Genomic DNA, 16,519 nt, shown 5'->3' with positions numbered 1-16,519 from the left:
TGATTTTGCAAAAATTAAAAGCTTAAGTACTAAAACGGATTAAAACTGATCATTTAGGTACTAAATGCGAGTTTACCCAATTTAATAAGAAAAATCTAACGGCTGAAATTGCTTATGAATGCATACGCAATTTTATAATGGTTAAAAATACATAAATAATCCTCATTATAATTATTTTGAGTCCACTAATTATAAAAAGTTATAAACTGATCACTTTTACCATGAGTGTATATCATGTTGCTGAAAGGTGAAATCAAAGAAGAAAGAATCAAGACTAGGCTAGTGAGTCTCTTCCATATAGTTATTGGCCGTAAACAATCAAAATGTCAAGATCCTGGCATTCACGAGCAGAGAGATAAGCCAAGCTGAGAGTGAACTTGATGAAACCACTCCCAACTTATACAAAAATCTCACCTGAAAATTGCCAAAATATATTGTACAAAATCAAAGCATCTATCTACCATTCCTTTCGTCTAAATATATTTCAATCCGGAGATGTATTGCTGTCTAGATATTATATACTGGGCCACGGAATAAATAATGCCTAACAATCCCAAACCCTAATCTTAACCAGATCCGATATCACGATCGACGGCAGATTGAGGGGCAATGTTAGCAGAGGCGTAGAATCTGTTGTCTTTGAGTACGTCCAGACGAATCGGTTGAATAGGATGTGGCTTGGGAATGTAAGGATCAGGAGGGCTAGATTCTTGACCGCGAAGAACCAACCGGGACCCCCGATTTCCATGCCCCACCCGGCGTTTCCATTCCAGACATCTTCCCATATGCTGTATAATGAGGTTATGACCAAATATACTGATATGGCGACTGTAACGGGGAAATACCTCTGTTTGTCCCCGAATCCGGCAACGAAATCAGAGTCCTGATTGAGCAGCAGTAGTATTGGAGCCAGGAAGAATATTGCCTGATTTGAGCCACCGGTGAGATTAACGTTTAGGATCAGGCATATAGCAAAGCACATCACGGTAGCAACATTACCAACAGCGGGCATCCATGCCCCTTCGGCAGCCATCCGTTTAATCGTGAAGGATGACATGGAAGAGGCACTGCGTTGTTGCATGAACCTCATTCGTGGAGGGAAACCCCCTGAGTTGCTTTGACCAGACGGTTTATGTCTAACTGGACCCCTATCGAGAAACTTTTCCCGTATAAGTGAGGCAAGTTCAAATTTTATTTCCAAAGCTATGAGCATAAAGATTGCTGCATACAGACCGAGAAGAGATGTCCTGGCCCCCTCAACAGCCAGTAGAGTTGTAAGATTCCTCTCTTCCTCTCCGGTACCACCAAATTCCTTTTCTGCAAGGAAGCTTTTAATTCTCACTTGACCTTCCAATAGGTAAGTCACAGGAAATAGAGCAACGAGGAGGGCAAACACCCATGGTAGAAGCTTCGTGCTGGAAGCAGATGGAAAATGGGTGAAGACCACAAAAACAGATGCACAAACCATTGTTACAATGATGAGGGCATGAAGGACAGCAGCCTGAAGGAAAAACTCAGCAGATATGTAAACACCGAGAGCAATACCCATCGCAATGGCATAAAATGCTCTCAACTCCACAATGTATTTAATGGGTATGACGGATGTCGCAGCAGCTAAAGTTAGAAGAATTGCCAATATAAGTAGCCACGAAGGCCAAGTTGGTTTTGACGCCATAAAGCCATATATGGAAATATCATCAGCAGAATGGCGTGCAGCTCTTATTATCTCAGATCGGTAAGTCCATGATAATGGAATTGGTGGTTGCATTAGGATAAAGAGGAGACCTGTTGCCACCACCAATAGAATGCATCTCTTTGCAGACTGCATAAACAAGAATGGAATATAATCAATGCACTACAATTTCTATAAAGAAACAAAATACCTTGTCATACATTTTTTTAAGACAATTGAAGCATAAAACTGCCATCATTTCTTATTCATGTTCAAGAATCATGAAGCAGTATATCATCTATGGTATCCAACTCAATAAGATAAAGCTAAATATCAGATAGTTTAATTTCTTTTCCTAAGGTATTAGAAGCAATAATGAACATTAAACTCCTTTTCTAATCAGACAAAACTAGATTCCTTTTAACATAAAAGATATGTGGGCAAAAACAGAATGCATCCATACCATGACATGAGAGAAATGCAGAGCAACTATGGGTACACAGGCCAATCCTGTCAAAAGGATACAAAAGCCTAGAAGTAGACCATCAGATGGAGGTCTACCATGCCACCATTGTAATGCTTCAAAAATTGTTTCACGGCAAAACCATACTGATAATGCAACCACAGCAGCATGTGCATAGCCTTGCCAGGCTTTCATCTTCGATGCTGTTTTCGACTTATCCCTTCAAAGTTTATAAAGTGAACAAAAAGAAAAAAGAGGGGGGGGGGAATACAAAATTTCAATATAAGAATTAGAGAGAGGGTGAGAGATAAGGTGCTTACCTGTAAAGAAGCAATGGAGGCGAAATAGCCAATAAAAGGATAGCTGACACCCACACAACAGATTTTGATGTAAGAAACAACATAGACAGCTTCGAGGAATAAAGGCAAGTCAAAATCCAAACTGCTTTGGGTCCAATTCGATGATCCACAGATAGTCGTCGCACAAGTGCAAATCCAATCATTGTTGTTAGAATAACCATGTAGCTTGGATACATTACATCATCATCCAATCCATAATAGTATATGCTTGAGTAACTGAAAAACCGATTCTCAATATGGCATAGTAGCAATGTGTGGCTGATCAAACTGACTTCAGTCAGAAAATGAAATTTTGATGGAAGAAGTGCTAAACCTGGAATAGCAATGGCTAAAACAACATCCACAACAATAAGCTTACAAAAGGATTTCAGGGACATGCCTGCCAACCATATATTTAAGTCCCAGAAATTATGCATCACAAACCACATGACCATCAAGCTCCCAAGCACAAAGAAGGCAAAATATGACGGGAGGCTCTTCTTTGTAAAGAAACGAGCTAAGTAAAAGCCAGCAACTGAAGGTAACGGAACAAACTGCAAAACAAGTAAATACCACTAAAACTTCTAAACATTAAAATAAGAGTTCCTTTCCTTTTCTGCCTTATCATTCGCTAAGATTCATTATATGACAGAACAAGCTAAGAATAGCAATTATCAAAGAGATTCAAATGTTTGTAACAAGCACAACATGCAACACGTGAGGCACATTTTTATTTTGAAAAGCATAGTTTTATTAATATGTAAAGTCAAATACAAAATTTTGTGAAAGAAGAATAAATGGGAATATCACAAAGCATAGAAAAGTCTGGTATCCATTACCTTGCAAATGACTAGTTCAATTCTAATTAGGATAAGACAACAACGTAACAAGAAGATAGATCGTCCTAGGCATTTGTCAAACATCCTTAAACCCTATAAAACTAACTAAAATTTGGAGATTCACTTTGCAACATTAACAAAACAGAAGCCAACTTCATCTTCGATATCATCTATTTTGCCTCACAATTACTGGAACAAGAACCAAGATTCAAGAAGTAACCATTATAGAGCCAAATCCAAGCTACTAATTTCAAAGTGTCACTGCAGCCTCAGAAAATCTAGTAGAATGTGTAAATCACTAAAGAAATATATTATCTTCTCATGCAAAGTAAAGTTGTAGAGTTTCTAAATTCCAACTTCCACAAGGAAGTGCACAGACAGCATACCGTATTCAAATGCTATTTTTCTACTTGCCATGCTCGTCTAAATACACTTTAGGAGACAACACACAGTGAAACATGACCAGTGGGCAAAACAAGTGAAGAATAAAACAAAATAATTACCCTGTATCGTGTTTTGCATAAGAACAGTTACTAAGTTGGTTCATTTCAAATAAGGCAACAAAAGAACAAACATACCCGTATTGGAAATCCAACCACAATTGCACCAGCAGCACTGACAACAACAGCCAAACAAGTGAAGGCCAATGAGCTAAATGCATCGGATACCATTCCCAGTGCATAAAAACCAGCTCCAGCAGCTCCTCCAAGCATGGTAGTGGTGACAAGAAGATAATTTAGTGGCGGCGGCACCTGAATGTACCTCCCAAAGGATCGAAACACAACTCTAATCTCAAGGCAAACCACAACAACAATCAATGCAATTGCACCGTTGACCAACTGTATGCTACGCAGCTGGAGGGGATTTTTCGTGACCCACCACAATGCCCCTCTTGTTGAAGCATATAATTGGAACAAGAAAGGAATAAAGAATAGAAGCAGCAAATCACTGATGGAAGCAGCAGATGAGAACATCACAGAGTAATGTGAAGCGATATGGAAAAGGAGAGGAAAAAACAATAAATTCAAAGTATGGAGACAGCTCTCGAGTGGACCAAGAATCAAATTATCATCAGGAACTTCTCCACCGTGGTACTTCACTTCTTGTTTGGTTTTAAAAGAAGAAACCATAGGAATCGCGAAAACCCAATAGAAAACGCAATTGAAAGCCATCAGATAGTAAGAAGCATTGTTCATACCAACAGCAGAGACGGTAGCCCAGGTAAAGATCGTAGAAGCGGCAAAAGGAACGCAAGCAAAGAGAAGCCGCTCCAAAGCCAAAACAATCGATGGGTTTTCAATTTGAATCCACTTGAACTGAAGCGAAGCCCAGGTCCCGATGAGGAAATTCGTCTCGGCGCAAAGAAACGCCGCGAGGATGGATAGGGGAACCGAGTTCAATGTATAGTAAAGCGAAGAGCTGAAGAAGAAAGCGATCTGAGCAGCGATGAGAGAGAACCAAACGCCAAAGAAAGCGCCGGATTTGAAATTGAGCGAATCGATGATGTACGAGATCATTAGCCCCAGCGTCAGCGTCGCAACGACGGGAGTGCCGCCGAGGTCGAGGAGGAAAGCGGTGCATGGGACGAGGGCGATGGCGAAGCGGGCGTTATGGGCGAAAGAGGAAGGGGAAAAGCGGGAGTGCTTCAGGGATCGGGAGGAAGAAGAGGTGGGGAAGGAAGGGTAGCTGGATTTCGAACTGTGGTTAGAATCAGGGTTTGGGTCGGGATCTTCGGAGGAAGGGTTGTTGGTGAAGGAAGAGAAAGAAGGGGCGCTGATCGACGACGAGATGTAGGGACGGAAGGAGCGGGATTGGAGCTCCTGCGGCAACATTTTCGACCGAATTTTCGCCGGATCGTGCAGGAACACGGTATTAAGAGTGGGCTGCGTGAGTTTTAAGGGCACACTGTGGGAAGTAAAGGAGACGGGTAAGTGAAGGCGATGAAAGAAAAGATTGGCAAATCAGACCAGGGAGGATTTCAGGCGTTTTTACCAACAAAAAAAAATCACCCTAGCAACTCCTTCAAATATTATCGAATTAACATCTTTTCTGATAAAGTGCAAATCATAAAATATACAATCACAATATTTTATTTGAATTTGTGCCACAATGTAAAGACATATTATAAAGCTTGTTTTTACGGGATTCTATTTTAGTTGACGTCATATTGGAAGGTGCAGTTATGTCGCATGCCTTCACGAAGAAATCTGACATTTACAGGAAGACGTGTATCATAAGATGCATCTTCTATTATTCACTTTGAATTATTACATACTCAATTATTACCCGAGTCTTAAATCTCGTCTATTCAACCCTCCTCTCTCATATAAATATCCCTAAATACAAATATCAAACCACACTAAAATTATTCACATTCTTTCTTTTAATAAACTAAGTAGATTTTGTTATAATTTTTAGAAATTAAAATTATTTTTATTATATTCGATTTATTTTATATTTAATTATTTAACCAAATTTTATTGTATTAATTATTATTTTTTAGTTCATACGAAATCTTGCGAATACGTGTTTTATGATTTGCACCTTCCAACGTGATGCCAGCTCGAAAATAACCCATGAAAGCATACCTCATTATCTTCGCTTTGTTAAAAAAATTGCTAGATCAATCATATTTGAAGAAAAAATGGCCAACATTGAACATTTTGTTGTTAGGATTATTTTTTAGTAAAAAAGCAAATCAATTCGGGTCGATACGGTAAAACAAGTTTATTTAGACGTTTTTTTCGAAATATCACTGGTGATCGGTATATTTACCTATCTAACACCGGTCAGATTATATTTCCCGATCTAACACCCGTAGCAGTAAAGCGCGCCCCTGACCCGCGCTATATGTTGATTTGGAGCCACGTGGGGTATAGCGCGCCCCCTGTACCGCGCTATACGCTGACTGGGTTACACGTGGCTATAACGCGCCCCCTGTTCCGCGCTATACCTATTTATCTGACACGTGGGGTATAGCGCGGTCCAGGAGGCGCGCTGTAGCTTTAATTACTCGGTCGTTCACACCCCACCCTTCCTTATAAATACCTCATCCTCAATCACTTTCATCACACCAAATTCTATCGAATTCTCTCAAATTCTCTCTCGTTTAAGGTATATTTTATAATATTTTTAATATTATGTATTTAATTTATTTAAGTATTTTACTTTATTTAATATTTTACTAATATAAATTTTTTGTAGATATATAATGGAAGGCGGTCTACTTCGCTTAGATGGAAATCATATATCTCGACACTTTGCTGATACGGTAACATTTTAACGTTTTAATTTAATTTAAATTATTAGTAATAATTTGTTGATTTATTTAATGCATGATTATTAGATTACGAATTAATTTTTGTAATTATTTATTTTTAGGAGAATGACCGTATATTAGATCCTTTTATTATGAATCTTAAGTTAGTGATACCTAGCCGTGTCTTGCCGTATTTAGTAGAGGTTGTATTTGGTTACATAGGTAGATATCAGGGTCACTGTAAGATAGAACCAGACCTTATTTCTGCCTTAGTAGAGCGGTGGAGGTCGGAGACCCACACATTCCATCTTCCGTGCGGAGAGTGCACGATCACGCTTGAGGATGTTTCTATGCACCTAGGGCTTCCGGTGGATGGAGATGTGATATCAGGGATAGCTTCCGGTTCTTGGACTACTTTGTGCCGGGAAAATCTAGGACGTGTCCCGGAAAGTTTTATCGGAGGTAGGATACCGTTAAATTGGTTATATGCCAATTTTCAGGAGTTGAGCGCAGACGCCTCTGAGGATGAGGTTAAGATGTATGCACGGGCATGCATATTGCAGTTGATAGGAGCGTTATTGAGGCCAGACAAATTGCACAACCTAGTTTACTGCATGTGGTTGCGACATCTTAGCGACTTTCGTCTCGCCGGATCATTCAGTTGGGGCTCGACAGGTAAGTGACGTGCACCCTTTAAGGTTGAATTGATTGCCTCAGCCAAGTTAGTCGTCATGTGTTCATATCGATATCCACGAGGCTAATGTAATTGTATCCTTCCTCGTTCTTCGCCCGCAAATCTTGAAGCATTGATTCAAACGTTCGAGGAAGAAGTTCGTAAACTGATCAAAAAATGTATAACTTACTAACCTGATCAAAAGGATCGAAAGAAAACAAACTACATCAGTATCACTTACCCACACGCACAAGTAATTGACGCTCATCATTCTTCTTGTATCTTCCATGGTAGTTCGCAACAATGTGTCGGAGACAATACCTATGTTGGACAAAGGGTGGTTTCCACATTGGACCCAAATACTCCATTGCTGCTTTGATCCCAGCTCCGCGGTCATAAATGACACAAAGTTTTCCCCCCGTGATAACATGTGCACGTAAATTTCGGAGGAAAAAAGCCCAAGAATATGTATTTTCTCCTTCGACAAGAGCAAAAGTAACTGGAAGAATGTTGCGTTTTCTATCTTGGATAACTGCTAATAGTAAAACTTGCTTATATTTTCCATACAAGAAAGTCCCGTCGATCTGGACCACAGGCTTGCAGTATTTGACAACATTAATACACTGTGGGTAAGTCCAAAAAACCCGGTAGAATTGGCATCGATCGCGGAAAACTCGATCATTATGGTATGCATAGGAGGTTTCGAAGTCCACAATTGTCCCAGGATTCAATCTCCGCACCAGCCTAAACCAGCTTGTAAGTTCGTTGTAAGATGCATCTCATTCGCCATGAAGTTTGGCAATAACATTTTGTTTTGCCAACCAAGCTTTTTTATAGGAGACAGTGTACCCATACTACGATTGTATAGCTGAAATCAACACTCCAACAGCTATATGAGAGCTTGCTTTTACCATGTGCATGATGGCTTGGCATATCACTTCAGAGTCCAAGTTGGGATGATCTTGGTTGACCCCTCCAGCACAACATGTGTGAGGACCGTTGTATACTGTTAGTTCCCATATGTTGTTTTCCTCTTTATTTTTGATACGCGAACTATCCATTTGCATCCGTTTTCACGTCAGGCACAATAGCATACATATTTTTCGGTCGTCGATCGGTTTACTCTGGACTGAACAAAACTACGGATATTGTAATTTTTTATAGTCATCATCGCTTTTTCTTTGCTTGAAAACTACATGTCTAAAGATAACTCACCATTATTTATTAATGAGTAATATCCATATTAATCGAGATGAGGCATATCCGTAAATTCTGACCCGTACATTGCACCATAATCAGCTTCATACATGTGTGCAGGAGGGTCAGTTTGTGCCACATTTCCTGGAACTTCATCATCATCGGAGTTGAATTGCGGTGATTCTGGGTGAATGAATAGTTCAGTCTCAGCACCATCCGCACCAGGCTCACGAAGCGGTTCTTCTGGTGGAGATGATGATTCCTCCATGCTCTCCACATTTAGGTCGAAGAACATACTACTTGCACGCCTTCCCCTTGAACTGGAAGATATATCGACATTGAGATCGAAAAAGCTCGCAGTCGAATGCCTCCCCCTGGAGCTTGAAGCCATCGTGTCAAATAGAAACTGCACATATGGTTGCGTCGATGGCATCTCCATATGGTCAAAGAAATTTGCAGATGAATGTCTTCCCCTTGAACTTTACGCGGTATTTCCATACGGATTGTTCGTGGATCTACCTCGGTACATATCGTAAGGAGTTACGGATGAATGTCTCCCCATTATGGCATTAAAAATCATTACACATTACTGTAGTCGGGATGTCAATTTGATCAACTTGTTCAGCTAGCCCATAGTGAGAGCTTAATGATTGACCCCGATCAGCACGTACTTGAACAAAATGTGCATACATCTCAATAGCGGCGTCTGAATAATTACTTTGAGCTTCAACCATCATTTCAACATCATCATTGTTCGAAAGTTCGAACACTGTATAAGTTAATGGCAACAATGACGTTGGAAATTTGTACTGCAACGACGACATTCTTCTACTACTTCCAACATGAATCTTCCTCGAAATCTTCGTTATCAGCTCCTCAAAAGTTATGTTTCTCTTGAATGATATTTTAACACGCTTATTTGATACGAAAACAAAGCCGGTTTCATCTTCTCGAATTTCACCATCATAATAAACAATAGCTGAAAGTCGCGCCATTCTTTGAGTTTAAAAGTGCGACAATATTATATCTGCAAAAAAAATAACTGAAACAAACCTGATTAAATAAATTATATATGAACAAAAATATAACACAATAAATTTTTACACATCAACGTAAATAATTTAAATAATATAATTGAAAATAATTAGTATAATATTTTTTCAAATGACACAGATTAAATAATAAGTATAATAAAAAAATTATAACAAAATTACCTTATAACGAAAAATCGCACGAACTTCTAAACTAAATATGAGAAGATTGCCAAAATTATTTACTCGTTGACGGAATTATTGTATTAATTTATAAGTTGAGAGGAGAGATGTGAGGAACATAACCGGGGGAGAAGGGTATACATAGTCATACAAGGCGCGATACCTGCACTGCGGTATATGTAATAATGATATAGCGCGGATCAGAGTCTGCGCTAAATATAATTGTCTAGATACACATGTATAGCGCGGTTCAGGGGGCACGTTATACCCCATGTGTAACCTAGTCAGCAAATAGTGTGGTGCAGGGGGGGCGCTATACCCCACGTGGCGTCAAATCAGCGTATAGCGCGGGTCAAGAGGCGCGCTTTATTACTACGGGTGTTAGATCTAGAAATATAATATGACCGATATTAGATCAGTAAATATATCAGTCACCGATGATATTTCAGGAAAAACACCGTTTATTTAGACCCAAATGTATCATACCTATGAATTTATTAGACCAAAATCATGATGACATTATGAGTTAAATTCATCTAATATTTTTTAAAATATTGATAATATAATACATGTCACACGACGAAAATTATGACATAACAATCTTACGTCAACTATAATCATTAATTATTAATCAATAAATGATTTTTCTATATAATCAAGAGTCATTTTACTTTAAAATAAAATATTGAATATAAGTCAAAATGATAATTCTATTGAGTGTTAAAAATATTTTTTTAATATTATGTTAATTTTTAAAATATTATCTAACTCAAATATCAATGTATATTTATTTTTTATACAATAATACACCATGGTTTTTTTTGTATTTTTTTATTAAAAGATTAACAATTGATGTCTTAACTTTGAATATTAAAGTATCCCAATATATACAGACAAGAAACTTTGGAAAGCGCAAAAAACAAACTGCACTCAGCCTTATCTTTTGCGTAACCATTAATCAACTCATTCCCGCCGCCATCCTCAATTCCATCCATTTAATTAGAGGGTAAAGGACACAAATGGTCCCTTAACTATAAGATACGACTTTATTAAGTCCTCTAATTATTAAAAATTATAAACTAATCCAATAACTATAGAATGTTGTTTTGTTAAGTCTCTCAACTATTAAAGGTTATAACATGGTCACTCGACTATTTATTATATAATAAATTTGGTATTTTATGTTAAAAATTGGTGATTATCTAAGTTAAATGTTAACATGATTATTGAAATATGATAGTCATTTGAAATCCTGAGATAAGATTTTATAATATCACCATCAACATATTAACGTTCAATTCATAATACGATCAAATTTTTAACAAAAAATGGACGATATTAGAACATAATGAATAGTCTTTTGACCATTTTATAACTTTTAATAATCAATGGACTCAATAAAATAACACTCTCTAGTCGGATGACTATTTTATAACTTTTAATAGTCACGAAACTTAATAAACCAATACCCTATAGTTGGAGGACATTTTGTGTACTTTGCCCTTAATTATTTGATGTTATTCTTTATGGGTAAATTATGTATTTAGTAAGTAAACTACCAGTTTTAATCCATTTTAGTACCTAAACTTTCAAATTTTTAAAAATTCATGTTAATTTTGATCGATATACTAAAATGAAATAAAAATTAAACTTTAAGCATGGTTTTAAAAAAAATAAAAGTTTAGGTACTAAAACAAAAATGTGTAATATACCCATTATTTATATATTTCCACACGTCATATTTATGTATATAGTATATTTATATCAAAATTATTGTATTAGATGTCAAGTTAAAATAGATTTTATAAAATCCATATAATTGTATTATATTTGTAAATACTTTTTGTAAAGATTTAAAATGTATAGAAAATAAATTTGACTGATATAATAACTAAATTAACAATTTATATATACTACAAGGATTACTAGACGAATTTGACCAAAACAAGTTTTATAAGTCAGCGCTCTTAAGTGAACAAAAAAATAAATAAAATAAAATAAACTTCCATTTTTACACCTCTCAAAGGATCAAAGCATCTCTCTCCTCATCTTTCTTCTTGAATTTTCTTTGCAAAATTAAGAAAAATAATAAAAATCCGAATTCCACAATGGATCGAGCTTTCCAAAGAACTCAGATTCTAACAAACCATCTCCTCCGATCGTCCCCGCCGCCGTCGCCCCTTTCTTCCAACGCTTGTTTAAGTTACTCTCCACCGGAACTTTCTGAAAACCATGCATTCGACGTCAAGGAGATGAGGAAGCTTATAGACGGGCACGACGTGGAGGAACGGGATTGGCTGTTCGGGTTGATGAGACAAAGCAAGTTGTTCAACCCGAGAGTGAGGGGAGGGAAGGTGTTCGTGTCGCCGGATTATAACCATTCGATGGAGCAGCAGAGGGAGATGACGTGGAAAAGAATCGAGTATTTTCTCGAGAGAGGGGTGTTCAAAGGGTGGTTGACCGAGGAAGGAGAAGAGATCGAGATGAGGAAATTCGCTGGATTCGAGGTTTCGAGCGTCTACGATCATTCACTCTTCACTAAGCTCGGTGTTCATTTCTTCTTGTGGTATTCTTCTATTCGCTTTCTTTGAACTGTATAAATTATTATGATTGTTCACCGTTCTTGTATGTGTTTGGATTGAAATTGAGGTAGACACAGGGATGACTTGATAGTGCTAATTTAGATATTTGCAGATATTTGATTTAGTTTTTACAGATTTGGAGAATATTTGGATTCAGATTTAATGCCGATAATAAACGTATTAAGATTCTGGGCAGTAAACTGCAAGCGAACAAATGTAATTATGAAGAATTATAGGCTTCCTTTGATTGTTGTAAATATGCAGGGGAGGCGCCATCAAATTTCTGGGTACAAAACACCATCATGAGAAGTGGCTTAGGGATAGTGAAAATTACTTGATCAAGGGTTGCTTCGCAATGACGGAATTGGGGCATGGAAGTAATGTATGTGGTTATGGGTCATGTCTTTTTGTGATGTTATGCAGTCATCTACTTTTCTCGTTCATGATTGATTCTGTCATTACTTTTTTTAGGTTCGCGGTGTTGAAACCATAACGACGTACGATTCGAACACGGGGGAGTTTGTCATTAATACTCCTTGTGAATCAGCTCAGAAGTATTGGATTGGTGGGGCAGCCAATGTATGCATCGTCTATTGCGTACAAGAAAATTTCGTTAAACTGTTTCGTGTATATGCTGACATGGTGTATTTCTGTTTCTTTGATGTTGGTTTGCCTTTCTAGCATGCGACGCATACAGTTTTGTTTTCACAGCTATATGTCAATGGAAGCAATCAAGGGGTTCATGCATTTATAGTCCAAATCCGGGATGCTGATGGTAACATATGTCCAAACATTCGTATTGCTGACTGTGGTCACAAAATCGGTTTAAATGGTGTCGATAACGGTCGAATCTGGTAATTCAAAACCTAGACCCTTTTACCATGAATTCTTATAACATTCTTGTTTCCTTCAAAAGTTTGAATCTGAAAGGTTTACCTCTGTGATTTCAGGTTTGACAATGTTAGAGTGCCTAGAGAGAACTTGTTGAATTCTGTTGCTGATGTTTCACCTGATGGAAAATACCTAAGTTCGATCGAAAACCCTGATCAGGTATTCCTAATCGAGATGACTGTTATCCGCTTTTAAAGTCGAGTATCGTACGACAAAAGGTCCTTTTTCGGTGCTAATATTGTTCTGGTGGCTCTGTCTGTTACTTTAATTCAGAGATTTGCTGCTTTCATGGCCCCTCTGACAGTAGGTCGTGTTAATATAGCATGTACTTCAGTTTACCAATCAAAGGTATTTCGTTTTTTTTTTCTCAATGCTTCTTGTAACTTTTTATTGGCAAACTAGCATTGCACACTGTGCGGAATGCCCTGCAACTAATACCAAATGGAAAGGTCATTGATAAAATAATGTCATTGCACTCCCTTGTAGGTTGCTTTAGCAATTGCCATTAGGTATGCACTAACGAGGCGCGCTTTTTCTCTCAAACCGAATGAACCCGAGGTCTTATTGCTCGATTACCCGAGTCATCAAGGACGACTCATCCCGCTGGTTGCAAAGACGTAAGTGCATCTACAATTTATCGCGTGTGATTCGCACTCCCGACTATGATGCTTCTAGCTTGACTCACCATGCCATCCTTTGCATGGATCTAGAACAGTTGGTTTTGATAATTTCTCCATTTATATGCTCTGCAGCTATGCTATGAGTTTCGCAGCAAATTACTTGAAAATGCTGTATGTGAAGAGGACGCCTGATTCAAACAAAACCATTCATATAGTTTCGAGTTCATTCAAAGCAACGTTTACTTGGAATAACATGCAAATACTTCAGGTGAGCAACCAATTATACCGAATTCAGTCGGTGTTTTAACTGTAAGTGTCATTACATAGGTTCAATTGTTGAATGGTTTAGGAATGCCGTGAAGCCTGTGGAGGACAAGGATTGAAGACCGAGAATCGTGTCGGTCATTTGAAAGGCGAATACGATGTGCAATCGACTTTCGAGGGCGACAACAATATTCTAATGCAGCAGGTCAGCAAGGCTCTTTTTTCTGAATACATGGCAGCTCAGAAAAGAAACAAGGCTTTCAAGGGTCTTGGCTTAGAACACATGAATAAACCCTGCCCCGTCATCCCATCACAGCTTACTAGCTCTACCCTCCGATGCAGTCAGTTCCAGGTATTATACTAGTATCATCGGTTCTTCTGTTTGTAAAATACTGTATTAATATTTATGGGTGTCTCTAATTAATGCCCTATGTCAGATGGATGCATTGTGCTTAAGGGAGAGAGATCTTTTGAATCGTCTCGTTGCGGATGTCTCGAAATGTAAATCTGAAGGAGAAAGTACCCAGCAGGCCTTCCTCATGGTTAGGAAGAACACTTGTTCATCTGAATTGTATCCTTTTTCTATGTCCTTTTAATTTAATTCTCACCACCATCACTTTGGAACACCAGTGTTATCAGCTAGCAGAGGATTTGAGCAGAGCTTTCTCGGATCGAGCAATGTTTCAAACATTTATCGAGGCAGAAGCAAATCTACCTGCTGGTTCATTGAAGGTTAACATCATTTAATGTTTCTCCTAATCTGAATGACTTGACCAGCCATTTCGAAACCCAACCCGACCATACTAAACCAAAAACTAAATGGCTTGAGCTCGAAATGAGCAGGCTGAATCCTACTAGAGTCTCGTTGTCATCTTCATTTTCTTGTTCTGCAGGATGTACTAGGTACGTTGAGATCGTTATACGCCTTGATTTGTCTTGAAGATGTTTCGTATGTTCGATATGGGTACCTATCGGTCGAAAATGGTGCGAGTGTGAGGCAAGAAATAACCGAAATCTGCAGCGAACTTCGACCACATGCGCTTGCTTTGATCACTTCCTTCGGCATCCCCGACGCTTTTCTAAGCCCTATAGCTTTTAACTGGATCGAGGCAAACTCCTGGTCTTCGGTATAAGCTCCAGTAAACTTATGCATTTCATCGTTAGAACGATGATGAATTTCACCGATGTTTAACATCTGTTGGTTGATCGAGTGATTAAATATATTATCTCAGGTATAAACTTAAATCTCAACATTTACTTTGAAATTACAGTCTCTTTTTATTTAATAAAAATGATTACATACAGCGTATTAAGAACGATGTGATTTTGTATTAGGATTGATTAAAAAATAAGTGTTAAAATTATGTCACTTTTCTCATATAGATGTTTAAATGTTTTCTCAATTCATCCAGATATTTAATATTTCAAACGCTATCACTTTAAGTATTTTAAGCGTAACGATCAGTAAAAGATCTCATTAAGTGATACAAATTATATTTATATTTTTTAAATTTTATTTAAAAAAACATAAAATTAATATTTAAAAAAATCTTTAAAAAATTAAAATCTGAAAAATAATTTCAAATTCTTAAAATTTCTTATTTTAGTCCCTTCTATTTCAATTGACGGTCATTTCCAGTCACCCATCCATCGATGAGCGACCATCCTTTCGACGTTGACCACCCACTGACCGATCATAACTCTCGCTATTATCTCAAAATCTAAAATTCCTAAATCCCTACACTTTGATTCCAAATCTCTAAAATCTCAAATATTCAATCCCTTAAATCTCTTTGTTGAGATTTATGAAGCTCGATCGATTAACCGAAAATATGCCAAGAATGGGTGAATTAGTCAAATAAAAATTTTAGGGATTATGAAGAGAAAGAATAGGAAATACACACAACGATTTAGAGTGGTTCGACTTCTCAACCTAGTCTACATCTACTACCTTAGTTCCACACTAAGGATTTCTAACAAATTCACTATTTTGTTCTTACTTTTTCAAGGCTCAAAAGTAACATTTACAATTTCCCTATATTTTAAATGGCTGAGATAGAATCACTCCCCTTTTACACAATGATAAGAAAAATGTAAACAATAAACATCTCAAAGGAAAGTGTTTACAATTTAAACTCACTAAAACACACTATTTATAAAAGAAAAAGAAATAAAAGAGTGAAAAACTTTTTTCTTGATGATCAATATTAGGATAGGTGTTTTGTAATATTCTTCAAGTGTTTTGTAATATTCTTCAAGTGTCTTGAACTTGATTTTATATGTTAGAATATGTTTGTGACAGTTTCTAGCCGTTGAAGTTTGGAGCCGTTGAGATAAAAAAAATTGTAAAAAAAACTGCCCAGATCAGATAGTATTAATACTCTCTTCAAGAGTATCAATACTCTCTCTAAATAAAGTAGATGTTTGTGATCGTTGGACAGTGAGAATCAATATTACTATATAAAGTAATATTGATACTCTTTTGAATATCAATATCTAAATATGCT

At 37.4% G+C, this 16,519-nt stretch overlaps 2 protein-coding genes across 2 annotated transcripts; one reads left to right on the top strand and one right to left on the bottom strand.

The window, feature by feature from the left end:
- Positions 1 to 466: 466 nt before the first annotated feature.
- Positions 467 to 5,270, bottom strand: LOC120186516. Its single transcript, XM_039190416.1, has 4 exons — positions 3,891 to 5,270; positions 2,456 to 3,027; positions 2,136 to 2,355; positions 467 to 1,822 (listed from the first exon to the last, which is right to left on the bottom strand). Exons 1-4 carry the CDS (start codon positions 5,142 to 5,144, stop codon positions 545 to 547), a joined length of 3,324 nt encoding a protein of 1,107 aa, XP_039046347.1. The 5' UTR covers positions 5,145 to 5,270; the 3' UTR covers positions 467 to 544.
- A 6,406-nt stretch (positions 5,271 to 11,676) lies between these two features.
- Positions 11,677 to 15,216, top strand: LOC120186518 (acyl-coenzyme A oxidase 3, peroxisomal-like). Its single transcript, XM_039190417.1, has 12 exons — positions 11,677 to 12,221; positions 12,502 to 12,619; positions 12,709 to 12,816; positions 12,919 to 13,091; positions 13,188 to 13,287; positions 13,402 to 13,476; positions 13,615 to 13,745; positions 13,881 to 14,016; positions 14,098 to 14,364; positions 14,450 to 14,554; positions 14,643 to 14,744; positions 14,906 to 15,216. The coding sequence occupies exons 1-12, from the start codon at positions 11,764 to 11,766 to the stop codon at positions 15,143 to 15,145; spliced, it is 2,013 nt and encodes a 670-aa protein (XP_039046348.1). The 5' UTR covers positions 11,677 to 11,763; the 3' UTR covers positions 15,146 to 15,216.
- Positions 15,217 to 16,519: the final 1,303 nt, after the last annotated feature.

Source organism: Hibiscus syriacus, unplaced genomic scaffold (genome assembly GCF_006381635.1).
Source record: "Hibiscus syriacus cultivar Baekdansim isolate YM2019G1 unplaced genomic scaffold, ASM638163v2 tig00113548_pilon, whole genome shotgun sequence".
Lineage (NCBI taxonomy): Eukaryota > Viridiplantae > Streptophyta > Magnoliopsida > Malvales > Malvaceae > Hibiscus > Hibiscus syriacus.
The sequence above is the reverse complement of the archived record's forward strand: the minus strand, read 5'-3'. Positions and strand labels throughout refer to the sequence as shown.